The 21,406-nt window shown below is 37.0% G+C and overlaps 1 protein-coding gene across 1 annotated transcript in view; it reads left to right on the top strand.

Moving 5' to 3' along the window:
- The window catches only part of LOC122814466 (zinc finger protein 845-like), a 158,823-nt gene that overhangs the window by 107,702 nt on the left and 29,715 nt on the right, over positions 1 to 21,406 (top strand). Inside the window, exons 5-6 of the mRNA XM_044087046.1 lie at positions 13,492 to 13,618; positions 14,608 to 14,838. Coding sequence (XP_043942981.1) covers positions 13,492 to 13,618; positions 14,608 to 14,838 — 358 coding nt within the window. The remainder of the gene's footprint in view (positions 1 to 13,491; positions 13,619 to 14,607; positions 14,839 to 21,406) is intronic.

The following is a 21,406-nucleotide window of genomic DNA, read 5'->3' as shown; positions in this document are numbered from 1 at the left end:
TAGTGCTGCTTATGCTGAGTCTGCTTACACTGTAAATAGCACAACAGGTAGTGTACTTGCTTTTGATGCAGAAGGCTGTGGGTTCTACTCCCACAGTAGGTAGATCCATTGCTGATACTGTACTCTGTTTTAAAGGGAATGGATGCTGCAGTCCGCTTTGCTGAAGATACCTAGTAACTATGAACCTGTTATCAGTTTGCCATCCATTCCCTATTGCGATATTACTAGCATTATAATTTTTTTAATGCATCATGAGCAATTTATTCCTCAAGTGCAGCAGGTACTTTATTTGTAGATTAAACAATGACATATAAAGTTGTTTGCTAGCAGTAACCTCTTCATTAGTTAACAGATTTCTTTAATGTGGAATTATATAGATGGACTGTTGAAGTTTGAGTAGCCTGTGTGAGTGCCCTGTCTCTTAGACATATAATAAAAATAATATTTATAAATATATATATATATATATATATATATATATATATATATATATTTATATATATATATATATATATATGTATACACACACACACACACACACACACACACACACATATACATATATAAATATAACTATAAAATAGTACTCTAAAAATAATGCTATATAATAGAATATACAACAGGTAAGAAGCTCAGATTAATTCATTTCCCTGTTTTAAAATGGGTTTGATACTGACAGCAGAATTTAAATTTGGAGGGTGGTCTGCACGAAATAAATTGATCCATTTACATTCAGTTAGCTCAGTTTTATTCACTAGGTCACCATTCATAGGATTCTGATGAATTACTTGCAAAATTCTAAATTTAAATCTATGTGTATAATCATTGTTATGTACATGTTTAGCTAGGACATTTGTTACAATATTTCTCCATATATCTGAAAAGGGTGAGCTAATTCTGTCTTTTTTTTCAAAAACATTTTTATTAGATTTTGTTAATACAAATGGACATAAAGTATTAAAAATAAACAATATAAAACATAATAACTGTTTACATGATATACAAACATCTATGATAAACATTTGTTTTATCCAAGAAAGGTAATCAATATTTATCTAACAATCTCTCCAATTTTTGGCAAGCTAGTCTTTTGTGTGTTACATTTGATGATCTCTGATAAATAGTTTGCATTTATTTTTTACATACAGATTTTGCTATTGAAATAAACTCAGTAAACATAAGATCTTGCTTATTTTTTCCACTTCAGTGTAATTATTTTTCGAGCAATAGCTAGAATTAACCAAAGAATAGGTAACTGATGTCTAGGAATTGCACTTGGGGTAGGGACATTGAGTAATATCAAAGAGCTATTAATTTGACAGTTATCAGTCCACGGGGCTTTTGCGAAATGTCTAAAATTACTCCAATGTTGTGTGAGAGTTCTACATTCGATGAACATATGAACCCAGTTGTTTTCAAGAATATCACCACACCTGCAGCATTTGCTTTCATTACTCTTGGTTATAAGGTCAATTCTGTGTGGAGTGTAAAAGGTTCTATGATTAAATCTAGGTATATAGTCTCCATTGTAAAGATGATTAAGTGTTTTTTTATCGAATTTAATAAATGTTTCTTATTATCGTTAGATAAAGGTTCACCATTAATCTTTATGGAGTAATTCCAAAAAGCTTGGTCAGAAGTAATCAAGTCTTCTCGTAGGATTTTATATACAGGTGATATGCTTAATTTATGTTCAATGTTCATCGAACTACACCATATGAATAGTTGTATCAGTCTTGGTATAATATCAGTTTCCAGATTTAATGACGCTCACTTTATTTTCAACAAACTGTCTTAAAGATTGAATACAGAGCCAATTATCTTGACAGACATTATATCTGGCTAAGAGAAAGTTCATTGGTTGGATGTTCTTATTGTCCATAAACTGGTGCCAAAACTTTAGATTATTCTGTTTAAGATTCTGCATCTTATTGATATTGAAGATATCTAGGCAATCTGGTGTATAAGCTATAGGAAATGTAATGAAAAAGGTGTTCTTTAGACTGTAATTGTTGTCGATTATATTTTTGAAAATCTAAAATATTTGGTTTATACCATGTGAGAAGTGGCTAAATGTCTTATTATATAGGCAATATTCACAGAGTATCCAAAATATTTTGTTAATTCCAAAGGTTTTCTTAAACTGGGTTTCTGAGTTCTCAGAGGAGGTTGTATTAATTACATGTAGTTGTTTCCAGCTAGAAGTGTATATGGATGAAATCCAGTGTAGTATTATGTTAATTTGGAATATAATTCTGTGTTGGGAAAGCCAATCCTATTACTGTCCCAGGCTTTAACATGCCATTTATAGGTTATTCTTGGTTTCTTTGGGAACCATAGAAAAGTTAGTAATAGGGAATCTATTTGTTTAAAGAATTTCTTAGGAAGAGGTAAAATCAATGATTGTATGTAAAATAAAATATTGGGCAAAATAATAATTTTTATTAATGTAAGTCTGTCTTCCATGGTGAAAAACATTTTGTTCCAGTTTTTAGTCAAGTCACTGATCATAGCTACCAATTTAGTGAAGTTAAATTTAATACTCATTCACCTTATTCTTAATACTTATTCCTAGATAATCTATCTTACCATTTTCCCAGTTGAATATATTGTATTTTTGCAAATTGCTATTTATTTTCTTATTGATTAAAAGTGTTTTGGTTTTATTTTGATTAAAATTGAGCCCTGAGATCTTTCCATATAGAGTTATGGCATTCATAGTATGTTGTAAAGAGCCTTCTATGTCACTGGATGTTAATAGAATATTGTTAGCAAAAAGCTGAACTTTTGGACAGTATCCCTCATTAACTTGGAATTCTTTGATATTTGGGTTATTTCTAATAAATGAAGCAAAAGGTTCCACTGATAAAGCGAAAAATAATGGGGATAGAGTGAAACATTGTCTAGTTCACTTATGAATTTTTTTACTGGGGATGTTAGACATGAACCATCATCATCTTATTTCGGCTGTTCCCATTACGGGTCGCCACAGTGGATCACCTGTTTCCATTTCTTCCTGTCCTCTGCATCTTGGTTTGTCACACCAACCACCTGCATGTCCTCTCTCACCACATCCATAAACCTTATCTTAGGCCTTCCTCTTTTCCTGTTACCTGGTAGCTTCATCCTTAGCATCTTTTTCCCAATATACTCAGCATCCCTCCTCAGCACATGTCCAAACCAACGTAATCTTGCCTCTCTGGCTTTGTCTCCAAATATTTACTGCTGTCCGCATGAATGATTTGGCTAAGTTTTACGCTGGATGCCCTTCCTGATGCAACCCTCCCCATTTACCCGGGCTTGGGACTGGCACAAAGAAATGCACTGGCTTGTGCATCCTCAGTGGCTGGGTTGGATGATAGACATGTACCAATCTTAACAAATGCTTTAGAATCACTATAAATATTTAATATCAGTTTAGTGAAATCTGAAGTGAAGTTAAATTCTTTAAAGATTTTTTGTAAGTATGACTAACTAAGGGAATCGAACGCCTTATCAATATTCAGACTAATAATAGTTAATTGTTTCTTTATTTTGTTGACAATGTCTATTAGAGATAGTAGCTTAATAATATTGTCGTGCACTTTTCTATGCGAGATAAAGCCAGTTTGATCAAAGTGTATTTGATTGGGTAATTTATATTCTTTAGTTTTTTGGCCAGGATAGACATGAACATTTTATAATCGATATTTAACAATTTTATTTATTTATTTATTTATTTATTTTACATTTGTTGACCGGGCTAGTCTAGCTGGATATATGTCCATTTTCAGTTGAGGCCCAGGGAGAAAAGCTCCAAGGGTAAGATTACATGTATAAAACAGGCATAAACAATGGTAATACAAGTTTTACAAATAAAGCAACTAAGTAGGCAACACTAATTTCAACATAGCAAACCAAATATAATGTATGTATAAGAAAAAAATGGTTAATTTTTTTTTTTTTACATTAGTCAAAAAGTATTCATATAAAGTCAATTGTGTAAGGTTAGAGAGGATAGAAGAGGAAGGAGTGAAATTAACCTGGGTCGGTGCAGGAGCATAGCCAGTATTTGTTGAGATGATTTTTCAGTTGTCTTTTAAAAAGTGGGAGAGAGCACAAAGATGTGATGTCAGAGGGTAATTTATTCCACATTTTTCCAACAGAGTTGGAAAAGAGGCCGTCCCCTGCAGAGTTATTAGGTTTTGTTATATTAATCAGTAGTTTGTTGGAAGAACGTAGATGCTTCAGGTTGTAAGGTGAAATGAGGTTAGAGAGTATAGGTGTTTTAGTTGGTTGGTATAGGATTGTATGAGCTATTAGAAGCTGTTGAAATAGGAGTTGGTTAGGAAGTTCAAGCCAACCTAGTTCTCTTAGGTTCAGGCAGTGGTGAGTTCTAAATGGGGTTCCTGTTGCAAATCGAGCAATATTATGGTAAGATTTTGCTAGTTTATTGATGTTGTTTTTGGAGAGGTTAGTGAATATGGCAGATGCATATAGTAGAGAAGAGATAAGATGGAATCTGGCTAAGCTTTTTCTTGATACTGGTGTAAGGAAGGCTTTGGTTTTGTAAAGGGATCCAATTTTCTTATTAACTAATTTTATTGTATTGTTGAGGTGTGTATCAAAGCTGAGGTTGTTGTCAATGGTTATTCCTAGTAGTTTGTAGTTGATTCTGGGGAAATAAGGGTGTTGTCAGTGGAAGTAAGAGTGAAGTTTAGGGGGGTAGATCTGTGGGAAGGTGAGAACAATAGCAGTTTGTTTTTTTTGAGATTGAGAAGTAGGCAGCGGTCAGTGAACCATTGTTCGACTGTGGTAAAAGCTTTTTGGGTGATTGAGTGTAGTTCGGTTTGTGTATTGGCAGAGCAGATAATAGTAGAATCGTCAGCATATTGTATGCAGATAGTGTTTGGGATAGCTGAATGGAGGTCATTAATAAAGATAGAAAATAAAAGAGGGCCTAGGATAGAGCCTTGAGGAACTCCTAGTGAGATTGGGAGAAGATTAGATAACGTATTTTTCCAGAGAACAGTTTGCTGACAGTTTTCTAGGTGAGATGTAAACCAAGTTAAGGAAGGAGCATCAAGTGAGAGGGATTGAAGAATGTGCAGAAGAAGTTTATGGTTAACCATTTCGAAGGCTTTAGATAAGTCAATGAAGACTGAAGATGATAGGATATTATTGTTCCGGTTATAATTAATGGAGTAGGTAAAGGAGAGTAAGGCTGTAGTAGTACTGTGGGAAGGTCTGAATCCATGTTGGCAGTTAGCAAGTAGGTTGTTATTTAGGAAGTGGTTAAGAAGTTGTTTGTGAATACATTTTTCCATGATTTTAGCAATAGGTGATAGTAGTGCTATAGGACGGACGTTAGAGTAGTCATTGGACTTACCCCCTTTGTGTAGTGGGATGATATGAGATATCTTCCAAATAGTTGGGAAAATTCCTTCCTGTATAGATCTATTTATCAGAATAGAGATGGGATAGGCAATGGCTTTAGCGCCTATTTGCAGGTATTCTGCAGGGAGTTTGTAAGCAGAAGGAGTGGTGGGTTTTAGCTTTTGAAGCAGTGATAAGATAAAGGAGGTGGATACAGGTTGTAGATGAAAGGAGGAGGTAGTTTTAAAGTAGTGAAGGGTAGCTTAGAGGTGTCAGGAGATAGGTGACTAGCAAGCGTTTGGATAGTATTAGTAAAGAATGAATTAAAGTTGTTGGCTGTTTGTGTGGGATTTTCTGGGTTAGAGCCTTCAGGGCTTGGTGTGATAGACTGGCCAGGGGATAAAAGATTATTAATAGTGGACCAGAATCTTTTAGGTTCCTTGTTGGAGTTTTGTTGTGAGTGTAGGTAATAATTCTTTTTGTCTGTTAGGATGGCTTTTTTTGTACTGTTTCTAAGTTCTTTGAAGTTGTGGTGGTCAGTTAGATTCTTAGTGGCATGCCATTTTGCCCAGGATTTGTTTCTGAGGATCATTTTTTGCCTAGTGGTTTTGGTTAGCCAGGGTGCTACTTTAGCATTAGTTCTAATAGTGCGATTTGGGGCATAGTGATCTAGGATAGATAGGAATGTGGAATTAAAGTGTTGGACTGCTTCGTTTAGAGGGAGATATTTTAGAAGAAACCAATTGTATTGTATTAATTCGGATAGAAAGTGTTCAGAGTTAAAATGTTTTTTTGAGTGAAGTGTTCTATATATGGTAGGTAAAGGTAGGTTAGTTTTATGCCTAATGATATAAGTCAGTGAGTGGTCGCTTAGTTCTTCAGGGAGAGTACCAGATTGGTAGGTTTGTTGAGGAGTATTAGTAAGAATCCAGTCTAGAATGGTTTCTTTTTTGTTGGTTTTATTTGTTCTAGTAGGGTTATCTATGAGTTGTGTGAATCCACAGAGGTTAATATGGGAGCTAGGGTTTGTCCTGTTACAGGAATACCAATCAATGTTAAAATCACCTAGGACAATTGTTTCTTGTGGGAGGTAGGTATGGAGTGAATTGAGTATGCATTCAAGTGTGTTAATGTTATTTCCTGTGGGAAGATAAGCACATGTGATATTAATGGCTTTGGAACTATTGATTTGAAGTTTAGAGGTAAGTCTTTCTGCATTGTTATCAGGGCTTAGAGTCTGATCTATAATACTAATTTGGATATGAGCTATATGGAGAATTGCTATCCATCCACCCTTTTTATTAGTACGATCAAGTCTAATGATGTTATACCCAGGTGGTGTGATTTCCCTGTCTTTGATGGATGGCTTTAGCCATGTTTCAGTTTGACATAAAATGTCAGATTGATGGATTTCTAGTAGGGCATGAACTTGAGAGGTTTTATTACAAATACTTCGTATGTTGAGATGAGCAATATAGAGTTAGTAGGTTTGGTAGTAGATAGAGAGTGAATTTTGTCATGTTTTTTGTAGGTATTAGAATGGTTATGGTATGGTCCAGGGTTAGGATTAATGTCTCCATCCAGCAGTAGGTGGAGGTATTTAAAATCTTTTGGTTGAAGAAGTTTGTGTAAGCTGCCTATTAGTTTTCTAGATTTTGATTTATTTAACTTGATATATGCAGGTCTGTGGTATTTGGCTAGAGAGTATTTTGTGTGGGTTGTGAGATGTGAGAGGGTAGAAGAGAAAGTTAATATAGGTGTAGAGGTTTGTTTAGATGTAAAAGTAATATTAGAGTAAAGTGGGTATTCATAGAAGGTTAAGAAATAAGTAGCAATGAGACAGGAGAGAGATGATAAGCAAATAAGAAATTTTAGGTGTGAGGAGTTATGTGTTGAGTGCATTTTAGTAATAGAGGAGGTGAGTAAAGGAGAGAAGTTCGTGTGTAGTTCAAGTAGTTTGCGTAAGTAGTTAGGGGTGGAGGTAGGATGTTCTAATTAGTGGGTGTGGTGTTTGGCAGAAGAGGTAGAGTGAGTTTATGATGTAGTTATATGATTGGTGTAGATGACATAGGGGTGTGGCCACTAGTGGATAAATGTAGGAGCATTGGGGCGGGTGGGAATTGGGGGCAGGGTAGGGGAGTGGAGTGAGCCCGCAGGGCGAACGGAGCGGGTAGACACAAGAAAGTGGTCAACCAAGGAAGACAATCAGTAGAATGGAAGGAATCTGCAGGTAAGTCTAAAAGTGGAAGAAAGAAGAAGTGAGTAAACAGGCTAATCTAAGGTGCTTATGGTCAGGAGTAGGTTGCAGGGCTACAGTAATGTATGTATATGTAAGAGAAGTAGAGTGTAGTTAGTATATCCAGGGGTGAGGAAATAGAGGTGCAGAACTACCACTAAGAAGCGAAGAAGTTGAAATCAGAGCTACAAGTAGGGTTGGGAGGTCTTGGGAGAGAAGGTTGTAATCGAGATGCAGAGCAGTAGAGGTAGGGCGCCACCTAGTGGCCTTAGATATAATTTCCACAAATCCCTTGCATACAAGGTAGGCAAGCTACCGGAGAGGGGAAAAGAGGCAAAATACTACAAATGAGAGAGTAGAGGCTGTCTAGGAGGGGTGGTTAAAGGAAAAAAAAAGAAATAAAAACTAGTTTGGGGAAAATTGTAGGCTGCTGGCTATCTGGAGTGGGGAAACTAGCCTAGTGAAGCAAGGAAATTTGTCCAGAGTTATTAGTACAAATATCTAGTTACGAGAACAGTACATACTTTCACTGTCTTAAGAAACAGCTGGCCACTCAGGGAGCTGAAGGGTAGTTTCAAAGTCCAGATTTGTGTTCAGGAATTTGCAGGAGGGTGTTATGCAGGTGTTAGGTACTTGAGGTTCCCAGGTTTCACTGTCTTAAGAAACAGCTGGCCATTCAGGGAGCTGAAGGGTAGTTTCGAAGTCCAGATTTGTGTTCAGGAATTTGCAGGAGGGTGTTATGCAGGTGTTAGGTACTTGAGGTTCCCAGGTTTCACTGTCTTAAGAAACAAGCTGGCCACTCAGGGAGCTGAAGGGTAGTTTCAAAGTCCAGATTTGTGTTCAGGAATTTGCAGGAGGGTGTTATGCAGGTGTTAGGTACTTGAGGTTCCCAGGTCAGGGACTAGCACCCAGAACAGAGAGCTCAGCAGCCAGGTAGATAGCAAGGGAAGAAAATGATATGGGTCTATAAGATGCACATAGTTGGGGGTCCTTACCTTGTTTCAGAATGGGGGAAATTATTGAGTACTTCCACGAGGGAGGGAAAATTAAGTCTTGTTTAACCATGGAGAATGTGTTTAATAATAACTTTATTGTGTGCTCTGGAAGAATGTTATATAGTTCTGGGATTATCCCATCTAACCCTGGGGCTTTATTATCCTTCAGATTTTTAACTTGTTCTTTTACTTCTGCTAAGGTTATTTGTTTATTTAGGGTACTATTTTGTTGTTTTGATAGTTTAGTCTTGATATTTTCTTGTAGAAATTTATCTATTACATTGTCTGAATCTAGTGGTGATTGCATGTCATTTATTGACTGATAATGATTTCTAAAGGCTTCTAATCTTCTTCTTCTTTCGGCTTTTCCCAGTTAGGGGTTGCCACAGCGGATCACCTGTCCGCTCATGATTGGCAGTGGAGTTTTACAGTGTCGAGTTGCCAGCCCGGCGCCCAACCTTCCACAGAAGGCACGCACACACACTCATGCCTAGGGCCAATTTAGAGTGTCTAATCCACCTGCAGCATGTCTTTGGGATGTGGGAGGAAACTGGAGCACCCGGAGGAAACCCACGCGACCACAGGGAGGATATGCAGACTCAGCACAGAATGTACCCCAGCCGAGGATTGAACTGGAGAACCTTTTGCTGTGAGGCGACAATGCTAACCACTGCCTCCTAAATCAGTTGTTCTTTTTACTGTGTTATTATTCTTGTATTTAATTTCATTAATTTGAAACTAGAAGAAAAAGTAACTATTTTTTGGTTGTTTTTTCGTCTTGTATGCATCTAATGGTATGGAATCACTTAAAATATGTATTTTTAAGAAGCTAGGACTTTAATGGAGTGATTACTTTACTAGTCTAGTGAGGGAAAATAGCATTTTAATTCTACTGCATGTCTGTTGATTTGAAACACTGAAGTCTGACAGGATGCCATTCTTTGCTTTGATAGCATGCCCTAAATGAATATATATTCATGTTTGACTACTTAAACAACCAATTTCTTTAATATTGTGAATGCAAAGATATATATTAACATCCTTTTTTATACTAACATTTTTATAGCATAACAATTGTTTAAGGTTATTCTCCCTTTTATATGTAAAACTTGGGCTAGTGCCTATCAGTTCATAGACTTCTTGATTAGATGTTAAAATAGCCCAATTCTTCCTTATATTTCTCTGTATAGTGTCTGAGTGTCTATTGTATTTCATAACATAATTGATTTTATTGGTATGATTCATTTTACGAGTAATAAATTCGTCATTTGATCTCAATATATATGGTTTAGCCACAGCACCCCTCATAAAAGTAACTTCTTTCTTAGTTTGTTCAAGAACATTTAAATTGTAGCCCCTATTAGCAAAATCTTGTCCCATCTTATGAATTTCCTTGATGAACATATCCTTTGCACTAAGCCTACTGGCTCTCATAAACTGACTTTTCACTACCTCTTTGAATGCATGCCTAGGGTGCATGCTTGTAGAATGAACATATGGAGGTACCTGTACATTTTTCCTGTGTATAGTTGTAACCAGTGTATTATTATCTTTTAATGTAGTCATGTCCAGAAAACATATAGATTCACATGAATACTTTAGTTCAAACGAAAGAAAATAAGTAGTGGATTCTAGATGGTCTTTATCGGCAATAAGGTGGACATCGCTGTTATTCCATAACAGGAAAATATCATCCACAAAATGTTTATACTACACTAAATTAGTGTTCCTAAAATTAGTTGAAGTATCTAAATAAATATGTTCTTCTTCCCATCTAATTAATACTATATTTGCATAGGTATTAGCGACAGGAGTCCTCATCATGACCCCTTGTGTTTGTTGGTAGTATTTATCTCCAAAACTGAATAAATTGTTTTCTAACACATATTCTGACATCTGGAAAATTAATTGAATCTTGCATGAAGAGACCCCACTATGTATAATAAGAAATTCTCTAACTGCATCAACACCATAAGAGTTAGAGATCACAGTAAAAAGTGATCTCGCATCCATAGTTGCAAGGCAAACATTACTAGCTTCGTTGTTTATGCACCAATCCCTTAAAGAGAGCAAAAAGTCACCTGTGTCTTTAATAAAACTACAACTAAACTGAAGAAGAGGGGCTAATTGTTTATCTAAATACTTAGAGATAGCTACAGTAATTAATCCATTTAATAATCTTATTAACTAAAGTGAAAAGTTTTCTTTATGAATTATTGATGGATACTAGTATTAATTCTGAAACACGTAATTATTTATATCTGGCTAATCCTGTTACCCCTTTTATATATGGTCTACCTAAAATCCATAAGTCCATAACTACACTGCCTGTGAGTCCCATAGTCCACAAACCCATTCGCCCTGCTGGTCAGCATCTTCGATCCTTTTCCGTAGCTAAAAAATGGAATACTCTTCCTTCCTCTCTAAGGACTTGTGAAAACTTTGAAAACTTTAAAACTCAGCTACATTCCTACCTTTCCGCTAACAGAAAATGCAACTGCACTCTCCCCACCTAGCCTAATAACCAATCCACCCCTTAAACTCCTGACCAACTCTGAGTACAAGCTAACTTAACATAAATGTACATATTGTAAATAACGTAATTGTACGTATTATAAATAACCCATCCCACCTTTTCTTCTCTCTTTTCCTTCTAAGTCTTTAGTCTCCCTCTCAATTAAGTTACCACTGCCATCCTAAATATTTAGGTACTATGTAACCAAAGAATTTATTCCTGTTCTCTAGCATGAAATGAAATTGTAATTGTGTCTGCCTTACTATAATTGTATATGTAACTAAACTATGTAATACGGAGCTTTTCTCCCCGGGACTCCACTGAAAACGGGCTCCCTGAGCCCAGTGGACCTCCCTGGTCAACAAACTGGAAATAAATAATAAATAAATGGGCAGTTTTGTCATTATTAGTTCATATATTTTGTTTCATTGCTTAGTGGAAAATAAATTCAAAACTACAAATTTAAAACACTCTCTAACAAGTGGCATGGTAGTAGTATACAAGCAATATAATTTAATGCAATCAGGAAAGTGAATCAAGGAACACGTGCTTATATGTATGCATGGTCCTAAAAATGTGTGCAAGGGGCCTATGGTTTGAAAACAGCCCAAAATATCCTTAATCCACCAGTTGTATTTTCTTTGAAAATGGGTTTCAGTTCCATTTCAATGAATGTGAGTTTCAAGTGCAGAGAAGTTTACTGTTCATGCTAAGTCTGTTTTCGTTGTGAGACTGTATTGTTTTGTTTAGCAAATGGCCATCAGTATGTGTGCTATTAAATTTGCAATAAAAGTTTTAAATTAAATCCAAATATCTGTAATCATTGTACAAGTAAAGAAGAAAATAGTCTGTACACTAACATGTTTGAACAGTGTTTATCAACCTGGGAAGAAATAGCCAAGTAATGGAACATTTCCAATAGCTTTTGGTGGGGGGAGGGGCTGCTGTGGAGTGGATGGGCCCAAGTCATAACCCTGCCTAGGACCCGATCCATAACCCTGCCTAGGACTCAATCCACAACCCTGCCTAGGACTCAATCCATAACTCTGCCTTGGACTCGATCCATAACCCTGCCTAGGACTCGATCCATAACCCTGCCTAGGACTCGATCCATAACTCTGCATTGGACTCGATCCATAACCCTGCCTTGGACTTGATCCATAACCCTGCCTAGGACTCGATCCACAACCCTGCCTAGGACTCGATCCATAACCCTGCCTAGGACTCGATCCATAACCCTGCCTAGGACTCGATCCATAACCCTGCCTAGGACCCGATCCATAACCCTGCCTAGGACCCGATCCATAACCCTGCCTAGGACCCGATCCATAACCCTGCCTAGGACCCGATCCATAACCCTGCCTAGGACTCGATCCATAACCCTGCCTAGGACTCGATCCATAACCCTGCCTAGGACTCGATCCATAACCCTGCTTAGGACTCGATCCATAACCTTGCCTAGGACTTGATCCATAACCCTGCCTAGGGCCATATTTGACCATGATCCAGCTGTGCCTCCACTACTGTTGCATCATATGCCTTGTGGTTTAGCTCCCCCCACACCCCCCCCCACTACCATTTCATAACGATGGCCATTATTCTGTAGTTTGGTCATCTGTTCTTAGATTCCTTTATTCTTTCTTCTTTTCTGCTACCCAGTGCAGCAAAACATTAATAGTAAAATGTAGGGTCTCTGCCATAAATCTGCTGTTTTGCACCCACCCCCTTCTGTTTTCTTTCAGTAGTGACATTTTGCTCTTGATTATCTGTTTGTTGGGTTTTTCCCACTCAGATAGCTCCACACTACAATAATGTCCATGTTCTGTTTCCTTCTGAATTTGTTATTCAAGGGATTTGAGAGATTTACTTATGTCTGCTGTCATCCTGTAGAGCTAAAAGACTGATGTCATTGTAGTCATTATGGTTAAAGTGGGGACCAGTTTTGTCCCTGTATCATTTTAATTACAATGTCTGAAAATATGACAGCTCTTCATCTCCTGACATCTGATTGAGTGATGCCATTGTTATTCTAAAATGCTGTTTGTTATGTTAGAGATGATATTCTATGTTTGTTTTTATTTTTTTCAGTTAGGTTTTCACTTTCTTCAATGTGTGGCTACAGATGAATTAGTTATACAAAGTCCTGGGGTTCATGGGAGTAAGAGGGTTTAACCCACAAAAAGACTAATTGTTGCATTTTTCCAGTACCATTTTGGCAGTGCTTGAAATATTGTTTTATATTGGGGAACCAGAAGTCAGGTGGCTAATTTTGGGCATTAGTCATATGTTATCAATGGTATTCAGAAATGGCAGTGTTTTTATGAGCAACTACACGTGTTGCTTTGCGTGCAATAGAGGGAAGGATAAAACTCATTGTTTTTTCTTTTCAGGTGCCAGAAACATTTGAGGATGTTGCTGTCGCTTTCTCAGAAGAAGAGTGGAATATATTAAGTAAACAAGACAAGGAGCTTCACAGGGAAGTGATGGTGCAGAATTATGACTCCCTGATTTCACTCGGTAAGTATAGTCCTTTCTTAAGAAGTGAGGTCTTTCTTCTGACTTATGAGAGTCGTGTTTAAAATGATGTGCCAGACATTTTTAAATTACTTGTATCTACGTGTATGTTAGTCCAAAGTGAACTCTTTCCAGTTCTGATTCAGGCTTCCAAGACAAAAGTGAATTTAATACATGTGGCGACTTTAGATTATCCATGTAAACCTGTTTTACATGGATAATATAGCAGGTAAATATGAGCTTAAAAAGTTGAAAAAAACAGCAAATAGATTTAAACCATCAGTCACTGTAGGAAGTACACATTTTCTCCCAGTGGTCTCTCCTTAGGTGCAATGTCCCCCTGCTTGAAATAAGCATTCTGGTCAAATACTTTTCAAAACACTCTTTATTGAAACAACAAACTGATAGGATTTAGCACTTTCATCCACGACAAAATGTGGACTTCATCAGAATTAATTAGTACTCAATCAGTTAGTTTAAATATACTTTAAGCACCAATGGGATACTAGAAACAATTAAGGATGTTCAGCATTTAAAAAGACAAGGTCCTATCTACTTGTGCATAACATTTAAAATATTCAAAATTGTTATAAATAAATAAATAAATACCTTTGTTAAAACATGATTAACCTTAATTGGTTCTAGTACCCCATTGGTACATAAAGTATATTTAAACTAACTGATTGAGTACCAATTTATTCTGATGAAGTCCACATTTTGGCATTTATGAAAGCGCTAAATTCTATCTGTATGTTGTTTTAATAAAGAGTGTTTTGAAAAGTATTTGACCGGAATGCTTATTTCACGCAGAGGGTCATTGCACCTAAGTTCAGCGTTCACTCAGTTTTGTTTTGTGTGTTAAAAGAAAAAGGAAGCCAGCACATTCAATATTAACATAGTAAAGTTATAGTGCAGCATCTTGTTTCTATGTACCTCAGCTAGATGTAAAAAAAAAAAAAAAAAAAAATGTTTTCTGACTCGCATCTGTATAGCCAGATTTAATACCAATCATATCATCAAGTTTGGGGATGACACCACAGTTGTGAGCCTCATCAGTAATGAAGATGAAGAAGCATACAGGGAAGAAGTGACTCTACAGACTGACTGGTGTGCTAGGTACAATCTTGATCTCAATGTCACCAAAACCAAGGCGATCATAATAGACTTCAGGAGAAACCATCCAGCTCACTCTCCACTCGTGATTAATGGAGAGGGTGGAAATGGTAAGTAGCACAAAATTCCAGGGAGTCCACATTGCTGAGAACTTATCCTGGTCACTGTATTTAATTTAGATGCTTTAATACATAGAAACACATCAGGATAGATAGCAGCATCATAAAATACAAACAAACTGGTTAACAGACAGACTTTACAGACATACATGCTTACATCTCAACAGGTTACTACAAAATGGCAGTCAGGCTTGCACGTGCTCAGTGTTTATACACTTCTGCAAGCCCTTGGATAGCTTCTTAAAGGTGTATATACACACACATTGATCTACAGTCACCAAACACCAGTCATATATTCAAGAAACCACACCAATGCCTGCATCTTCTGCGGAGGTTAAGGAAAGCTAATCTACCACCCTCCATCCTTATCACCTTCTAGAGAGGGTCATAGAAAACATCCAAATGAGCAACTTCACAGTGTAGTATAGGAGCTGTTCAGTTGCAGATCTAAAAGCCCTGTACAGGGTGGGGAAAGTCGTTGACAAAATAACAAGCTCCAACTTCACAGCGATACATGGTCTAAATATGACACGTTGCTACAACAGGGCCATGAAAATAGCCAGTGATCCTACACACCCTGCCTATGGTCTGTTTTCAAGCTTGTCATCTGGCAGATGATACCGCAGCATGTGCTATAAAACAACCAGGTTCAGGACAAGTTTCTTCCCACAAGCGATTAGGTTCTTGAACTCTGGAAGCAATCTCAGGAATGTTAGTCATTGACAAGGTCTTGTGTCGGTCAAATCATTATGGTGCAATAGAAATTATGAGATGCTCACTCATAGTTATCTATTTACAATGTCAGTCAAGTACAGTATTTAACTGCTAGTTCTTCTAACATATTAGAAAATAAGTATACAATAAATGTGCAATAATCAATCACTCAGCTGTTAAAAACTGTTGCATAGTAATTTATATTAGTATGTAGTAAATAGCACTCTAACTTAAAGTTAATGTTATGTATGTTGCATGTGCTATATGTAATTTGTATGTGCGTAATTGTCATCTCACTATTCAGCCTGATGCACGTAATTTTGTTTAGGATACCCTTGTGGAGTCTAAATGACAATAAAGATCACTTGGACTTTGACTTAATTTTATACAACCATTTGATTTTCAAATTTTGATTAATTTTCTAATTTACTTAAGAGCCTTATACAATTATCTAACACCAGTTAATCCAGGAGCCTTTACGACTTAATGCTAACTCCTTACCTCGAGAATCCAGCAGGACCACGTATTTAGTGCTTTCTGTTTTAATCTAGGATTTCTGATTTACATCTTCAGCTTGTATACGTCTTTCATTCATTGAGCGAGTTATTTTATGGTGAGTGGATTCACCATTTCCACTTATGTGTAGCTGCATTCCTTGCTATTATCATTACAGGATCCAATAATGAGTTTTCTTTATTAATTCTCCTCCTGATTTCAAAGTAATCAAGTAAATTGCAAGCATTAGTCATGTCGTAGTTTACTATGTTCTACTAATAACATCTTACAACTCCTCCAGTTGTACTGCCCCCAGAAGATGTTTCTTTTTTTCCTGTCTCTTAAATCCCCTATTCCACATCTCCAGTATCCACTGTTACTTCCTACATTGATATCTGCCAATCTAGAGGGTGTATAGAAACACTTAAAAAGGCACTGCCTTAAATGAATAAATAAAGCAATATAAAATAAAATTAAAATAAAACTCAAGTGCCTTGATTCCATAGCAATGCATGGTATCAGCAGCATATTCACCCATGTTTCCTCTGGAATTTGAGTTTGTAATTTACTTTCCTATTAGTCTGTGTTTGTCTGTCTCTGTTTATCTCAAGGACAAAACTACACTTGTATGCCTGTTTCCACGGCTCTTATCCTCAGACTGTCTAATACACTTGGCTACTTCCAGTCTGGCCGCTATGTTAAAGTGCTGGAATTTCAACTTGCTTGCTATCCCTGTAAAACTCTGATGTGATTCCGATGTATCTGAAGTCAGCGTAAATTTTTGTACAAACTGACCAGAGTCCAAGAAGTTTTTATCCTGAGATAGTCCTTCTCGAAATACTAAGTATTGTGTTAATATCTGATCTGGTAACGTCACCCTTCCACGGTCTCCAGTACTGAAGTTACTGTGCATGTAATGGCACCAGTAACCAAGTGTAACTGTCTGTCTCCTTAAATGCCCATCAAACTGCTTTCACTAAAACATTAACGTAAGAGGACATGGTAGTATCCTGCTTAAGTCATCAATTTAATTTACAGTATAGTCCCGTTATTCCTTTGTACTCTTCAAAAACATATTTATCCAGACAGTCTGGTATGTATTGTCATTTAAGTTGCAAAACAATATCAGAATTACAGTTTTAGTGTAAAGTTTTAATTGGGAGTCACACCCATCCTTCCAGATCTTAGAGTACTAATTTTCCATGCCATTCTGGGCTTCCTTCACCCCCTTTCCCTGAATAACAATGCCCTCTTGTAAAGCTTAGTCAAAACAACTTTGGGGAGATAGTATTCCCTTAGCTGCTTAAATGATCAGTAACAATATAAGCTAAGGAAGTTCTTGGACTCTGAAAAGTTATTAATATATTTTCCATCTTAGAAAAAAAAAAAACTTTTTTAGTAATATCACTGTACATCTGGGAAATCGTGCCATGTAATGTATGACATAGTTTAACCTCTAAATAGGTGAACTGGACCTGCAGCCATAGAAAACGATACTTATCTATCACTTTATCCAAAGGGGAGTAATTGATGATTTTAATAGCTTTAGTTTTAGAGCTGTTAATGTCATACCCTGATAAGTTACAAAAAGTTGCTAATTCGTTAGAAATGATATCCAAATCCATGTCTGGATCAAGTTAATAAATGTTAAGGTCATCTATGTACGGGGATAATTTGAACAACTAATTTTTTTATTCTTTGACCTTCTTTTGAGAGCATGCCTAGATCTTTCGAAAACAGCGCAGTATGTATGTCTTTCGGCTTATCCCGGTTGGGGGTCGCCACAGTGGAACTCAGGTCTGCTAATGATTAGCAGTGGATTTTTTATGGTGCCAAGTTGCCAGCCCGATGCCCAGCCTTCAAAGAAGGCACACCCATTCACACACGCACCTACCTGCATGTCTTTAGACATCATTTGACCACGGGGAGGACAGACTCCACACAGAAGGCACTCCAGCCGAGAATTGAACAGGAGAACCTCTTGCTGTGAGGCGACAATGCTAACCCCTACATTACCATGGCCCTTTCAAAAACAGCACAGTACAAAATGTAAATATGAGGGAGGACAATGGACAGTCCCGTATAGTCTTTCTAAAACTAGGAAAGGACTGAAAGCTCCGTATTTAACTTTATTGTTCCATTGTACAGACACTGTAACAACATACTAAATACCTTCTGAAAGCCATTCACTTTTAATGTTGTGAATGAGAATACCCTGTCCCCCATCAAATGCTTTTTTGGCATTAGAACTTTCCAATAACAATTTGTGTTTTTGAAGTAATATATATTATAATATTACATGCATATTTAGAAGCTCTTGCAGAACCCTAGTCTGACCTGTATGTACCAACAAAGACAGGAATTTGGTAAGCCATTTTGCTGTTTTCTTCAGAAAAGAAATGGAGACATACTTGAGAATTCATATCATCATACACTCTTCTGTCAATGTCACCTCTGCATGTTACTGCCTCCTACCCAGGTTATTGTGTAGTCTCCAATCCTTAAAATCTCATTTGTCAGTTTTGTAAAGTTTAGCATAAATGTGTTTTTAAATCTTAAACTTCTAGAGGAATACTTTCTTATTCCGGTGTCCTGTCCTCAGACATGCATTTAAACTTTGCTATATTTCATGTCTGTTGAACTTTCATAACATAATTTGTACATCATCTGGCTAAAGTCAGGGTAGTCCCCAATTCTATCTCTGCTTCTCTGTTGCCAACAACATGACCTTTACCTTATACTTTTTTAAAGTAGCTTCTAAAAACCTTTAACTTGTTAGAACTTTTCCCAGCTTTCTTGAGTCAATATATTCTATTCTCTGTGTCCCCCTTTCCATCTTTTGTTTCCTCAAATTTGTGGCCAAATATTTTCCATTAATAGGCTCACACTTAGATTTGATCATTTTCATGGTATTTTCACATAGTCAAATTTAATATTTTTATGAGTTTTGCTTCTAGAGCCAATACATTTATTTCACCCCTTGATTCCTTGACAGTAAATCATTCTGGAATCTTATTAGTTGTGATTGTAGACCTGTAAAAACCTATTTTAGTTAGTTGTACCCTCTTTTTTTTATAAACACCTTTAGGAACTGAGCAAATGTAGTTACTTGTAGCTTTTCTTATATAAACCTAAGGAAGTGAGTAAATTTGATTTCAAAGTATCCTAGTCTTACAACATAAGATCAACATTTACCCGAAACGTCATATCGCATTCCCCAAAATTTCCAAATTCTCTGTCAAATTCCAAACAAATAAATTTGTACACATTCACCCTAAATTGTGTTGGAATAACTTTACTGTTGAGCCAAAAGTTAACAACTGGATGAAAATCATTAGACAACATACTTTAGGATGTCTGTAAGCCCCCCATTAAATAACTGTGCTCCTATAAATACAATATAGAATCTGTTTATTTCCTCCCTGCAGGTGACCACTGGCTGACGCCATCTCCTCTCCTCATTCTTTGCATCTACTAGACCTGCCTTAGCCACCCCCAGTCTTAGCCTGGCCCTCATCTAGTGTCAGCGAGGAGATTGAAGACCCTGGTGCAGCATTGTACTGCTGCTGAGGAGTGGGCCATAACCCTCGTCCCCCTGCAGCAGTATTGGGAAGCTCCCCAGTTGCTGACCTTGGTGGTACATGCACACTTCTGCATGTGAGCAGTCTCTGCAGTAAGCAGGATATTTTTTCTGCAGCATGGAGTTTGGCACTCTTAATGCCGTATATCTCATGAGCCTATGCTGCTCTCCTCCTCCCCTCCCTCCAGGATAAATGGGCTGGCTTCAGACACTCATTTCCCTTCTTCCTGCATGGCCCCTCGAGCACCTACATCGACAGTCAAGCATGTTTTGTCTGGGCTACAAAACAAAAAGTCAGGAGTTTTATTTATGGGGTCTGAGCGCTAAAATATGTTTTTTTTATTTAGGTTTAAAATTTTGAAAAGCTTGCAGATAATTTTTACAAATGGAAGTACTTCTTGTGTGAGCTTAACTGCTTTTTTTAAGTCTTACGAAAATTGTATGATGTCCTTGTTACACCACAGCAGTGAGTCATTATTCAGTAATAATTGCTTATTTAATTACATTGTGCAGTAGCGCCCTGTGCCATTGTGTTCATCATGGTAGCTTGTGCTAGCTGTTCCTGTGTTTTCTTTCATTTTTTGACATGCTTAGTTAAAGACTTTCATAGTCCAGTTTCCTCAGTTCTGTAACCTTCCATGTAACCAGTTTAGTGGTATTTCCCAGTAGTAAATACCAGTCCTTATGTGATCCCTTAGTCATTTGCTACTTTACTTCATAGTTATAATGTGTGAGTTTGTCTGTCTGTCTTAAGGGAGCTGTCTACCCAGGAATGTTGTTTTCCACTAAAACTGTACTATATGTAGTCAGCCCTGGGTACTTACCTTGAAGCAGTGTTCTGTAATAGCACAAGTCAGAGCAGTTAAAGTCTTTAAAGCTGTACTGTCATTTGTTATAATAAACACTAACTCAGAATTATACTTTTCTCTAATACATGTTAAACAGCTTTTCATATCTCGGAAATTGTACAACTTTAATATAATGTTCAGTCAGTTTTGTTCTGGCTCACTATTTTAACACAGCTCCACAGAGTAAGGCAACCAGCCATTGCTGTGCTGTATTCATCTGTGCAATCCACAGAATCTGTTGCATTCTGCTAAACATAAATAGAATTTTATACTATATTTTGCACTGTTAAACTGTATTTTTTTAAACTGTTCTTGTTGGTTTGTTGCACTTTTTGTCTGTTATAGCATAGACAAGATTCAGACCTGCTGAATCTGGTTCTGTTAGTTTTGTTGGAGAGCCCCCACCCCATGTGTCCTTGTACTAGGAGAGTGCAGTTATGACTCATCTGAGTGAAGGTAGCCGGCACAGGGCTCATTTTTGAGCTTTTTTATTGGTTAAATTGTTTAATTCAGTTTGCTCACTGTTTTAACAAAGCTCCACAGAGTTAGGCGACCAGCCACTGCTTTGCTGTATTCATCTGTGCAATCCAAGGAATCTGTTGCATTCTATTAATCATAAGTAAAATGTTATACTGTATTTTGCACTAACTGTATTCTTGCTGTTCATGCTGATTTGTTGCACTTTTTGTCTGCTGTAGCATAGACTACATTCATACCTGTTTAGTCTGGTTCTATTTGTTAAATTGAGCAGTAAACCAAGCTATCTTTTGTTGGTGTGGGCCCCCCTGCACCCTTGTGCCAGGAGAGTGCAGTTAGGACTCATCTGATTCAAGGCTGATGGTACAGGGCTCAGTTTTGAGCTTTTTTATTGGTTAAGTTATGCAATTCAGTTTGCTAACTGTTGCTACATAGCCCCGCATTT

The sequence above is a fragment of the Protopterus annectens genome, chromosome 10.part0, assembly GCF_019279795.1.
Source record: "Protopterus annectens isolate FY-2018-M chromosome 10.part0, PAN1.0, whole genome shotgun sequence".
NCBI lineage: Eukaryota > Metazoa > Chordata > Ceratodontiformes > Protopteridae > Protopterus > Protopterus annectens.
This window is presented reverse-complemented; position numbering and strand designations above follow the sequence as displayed.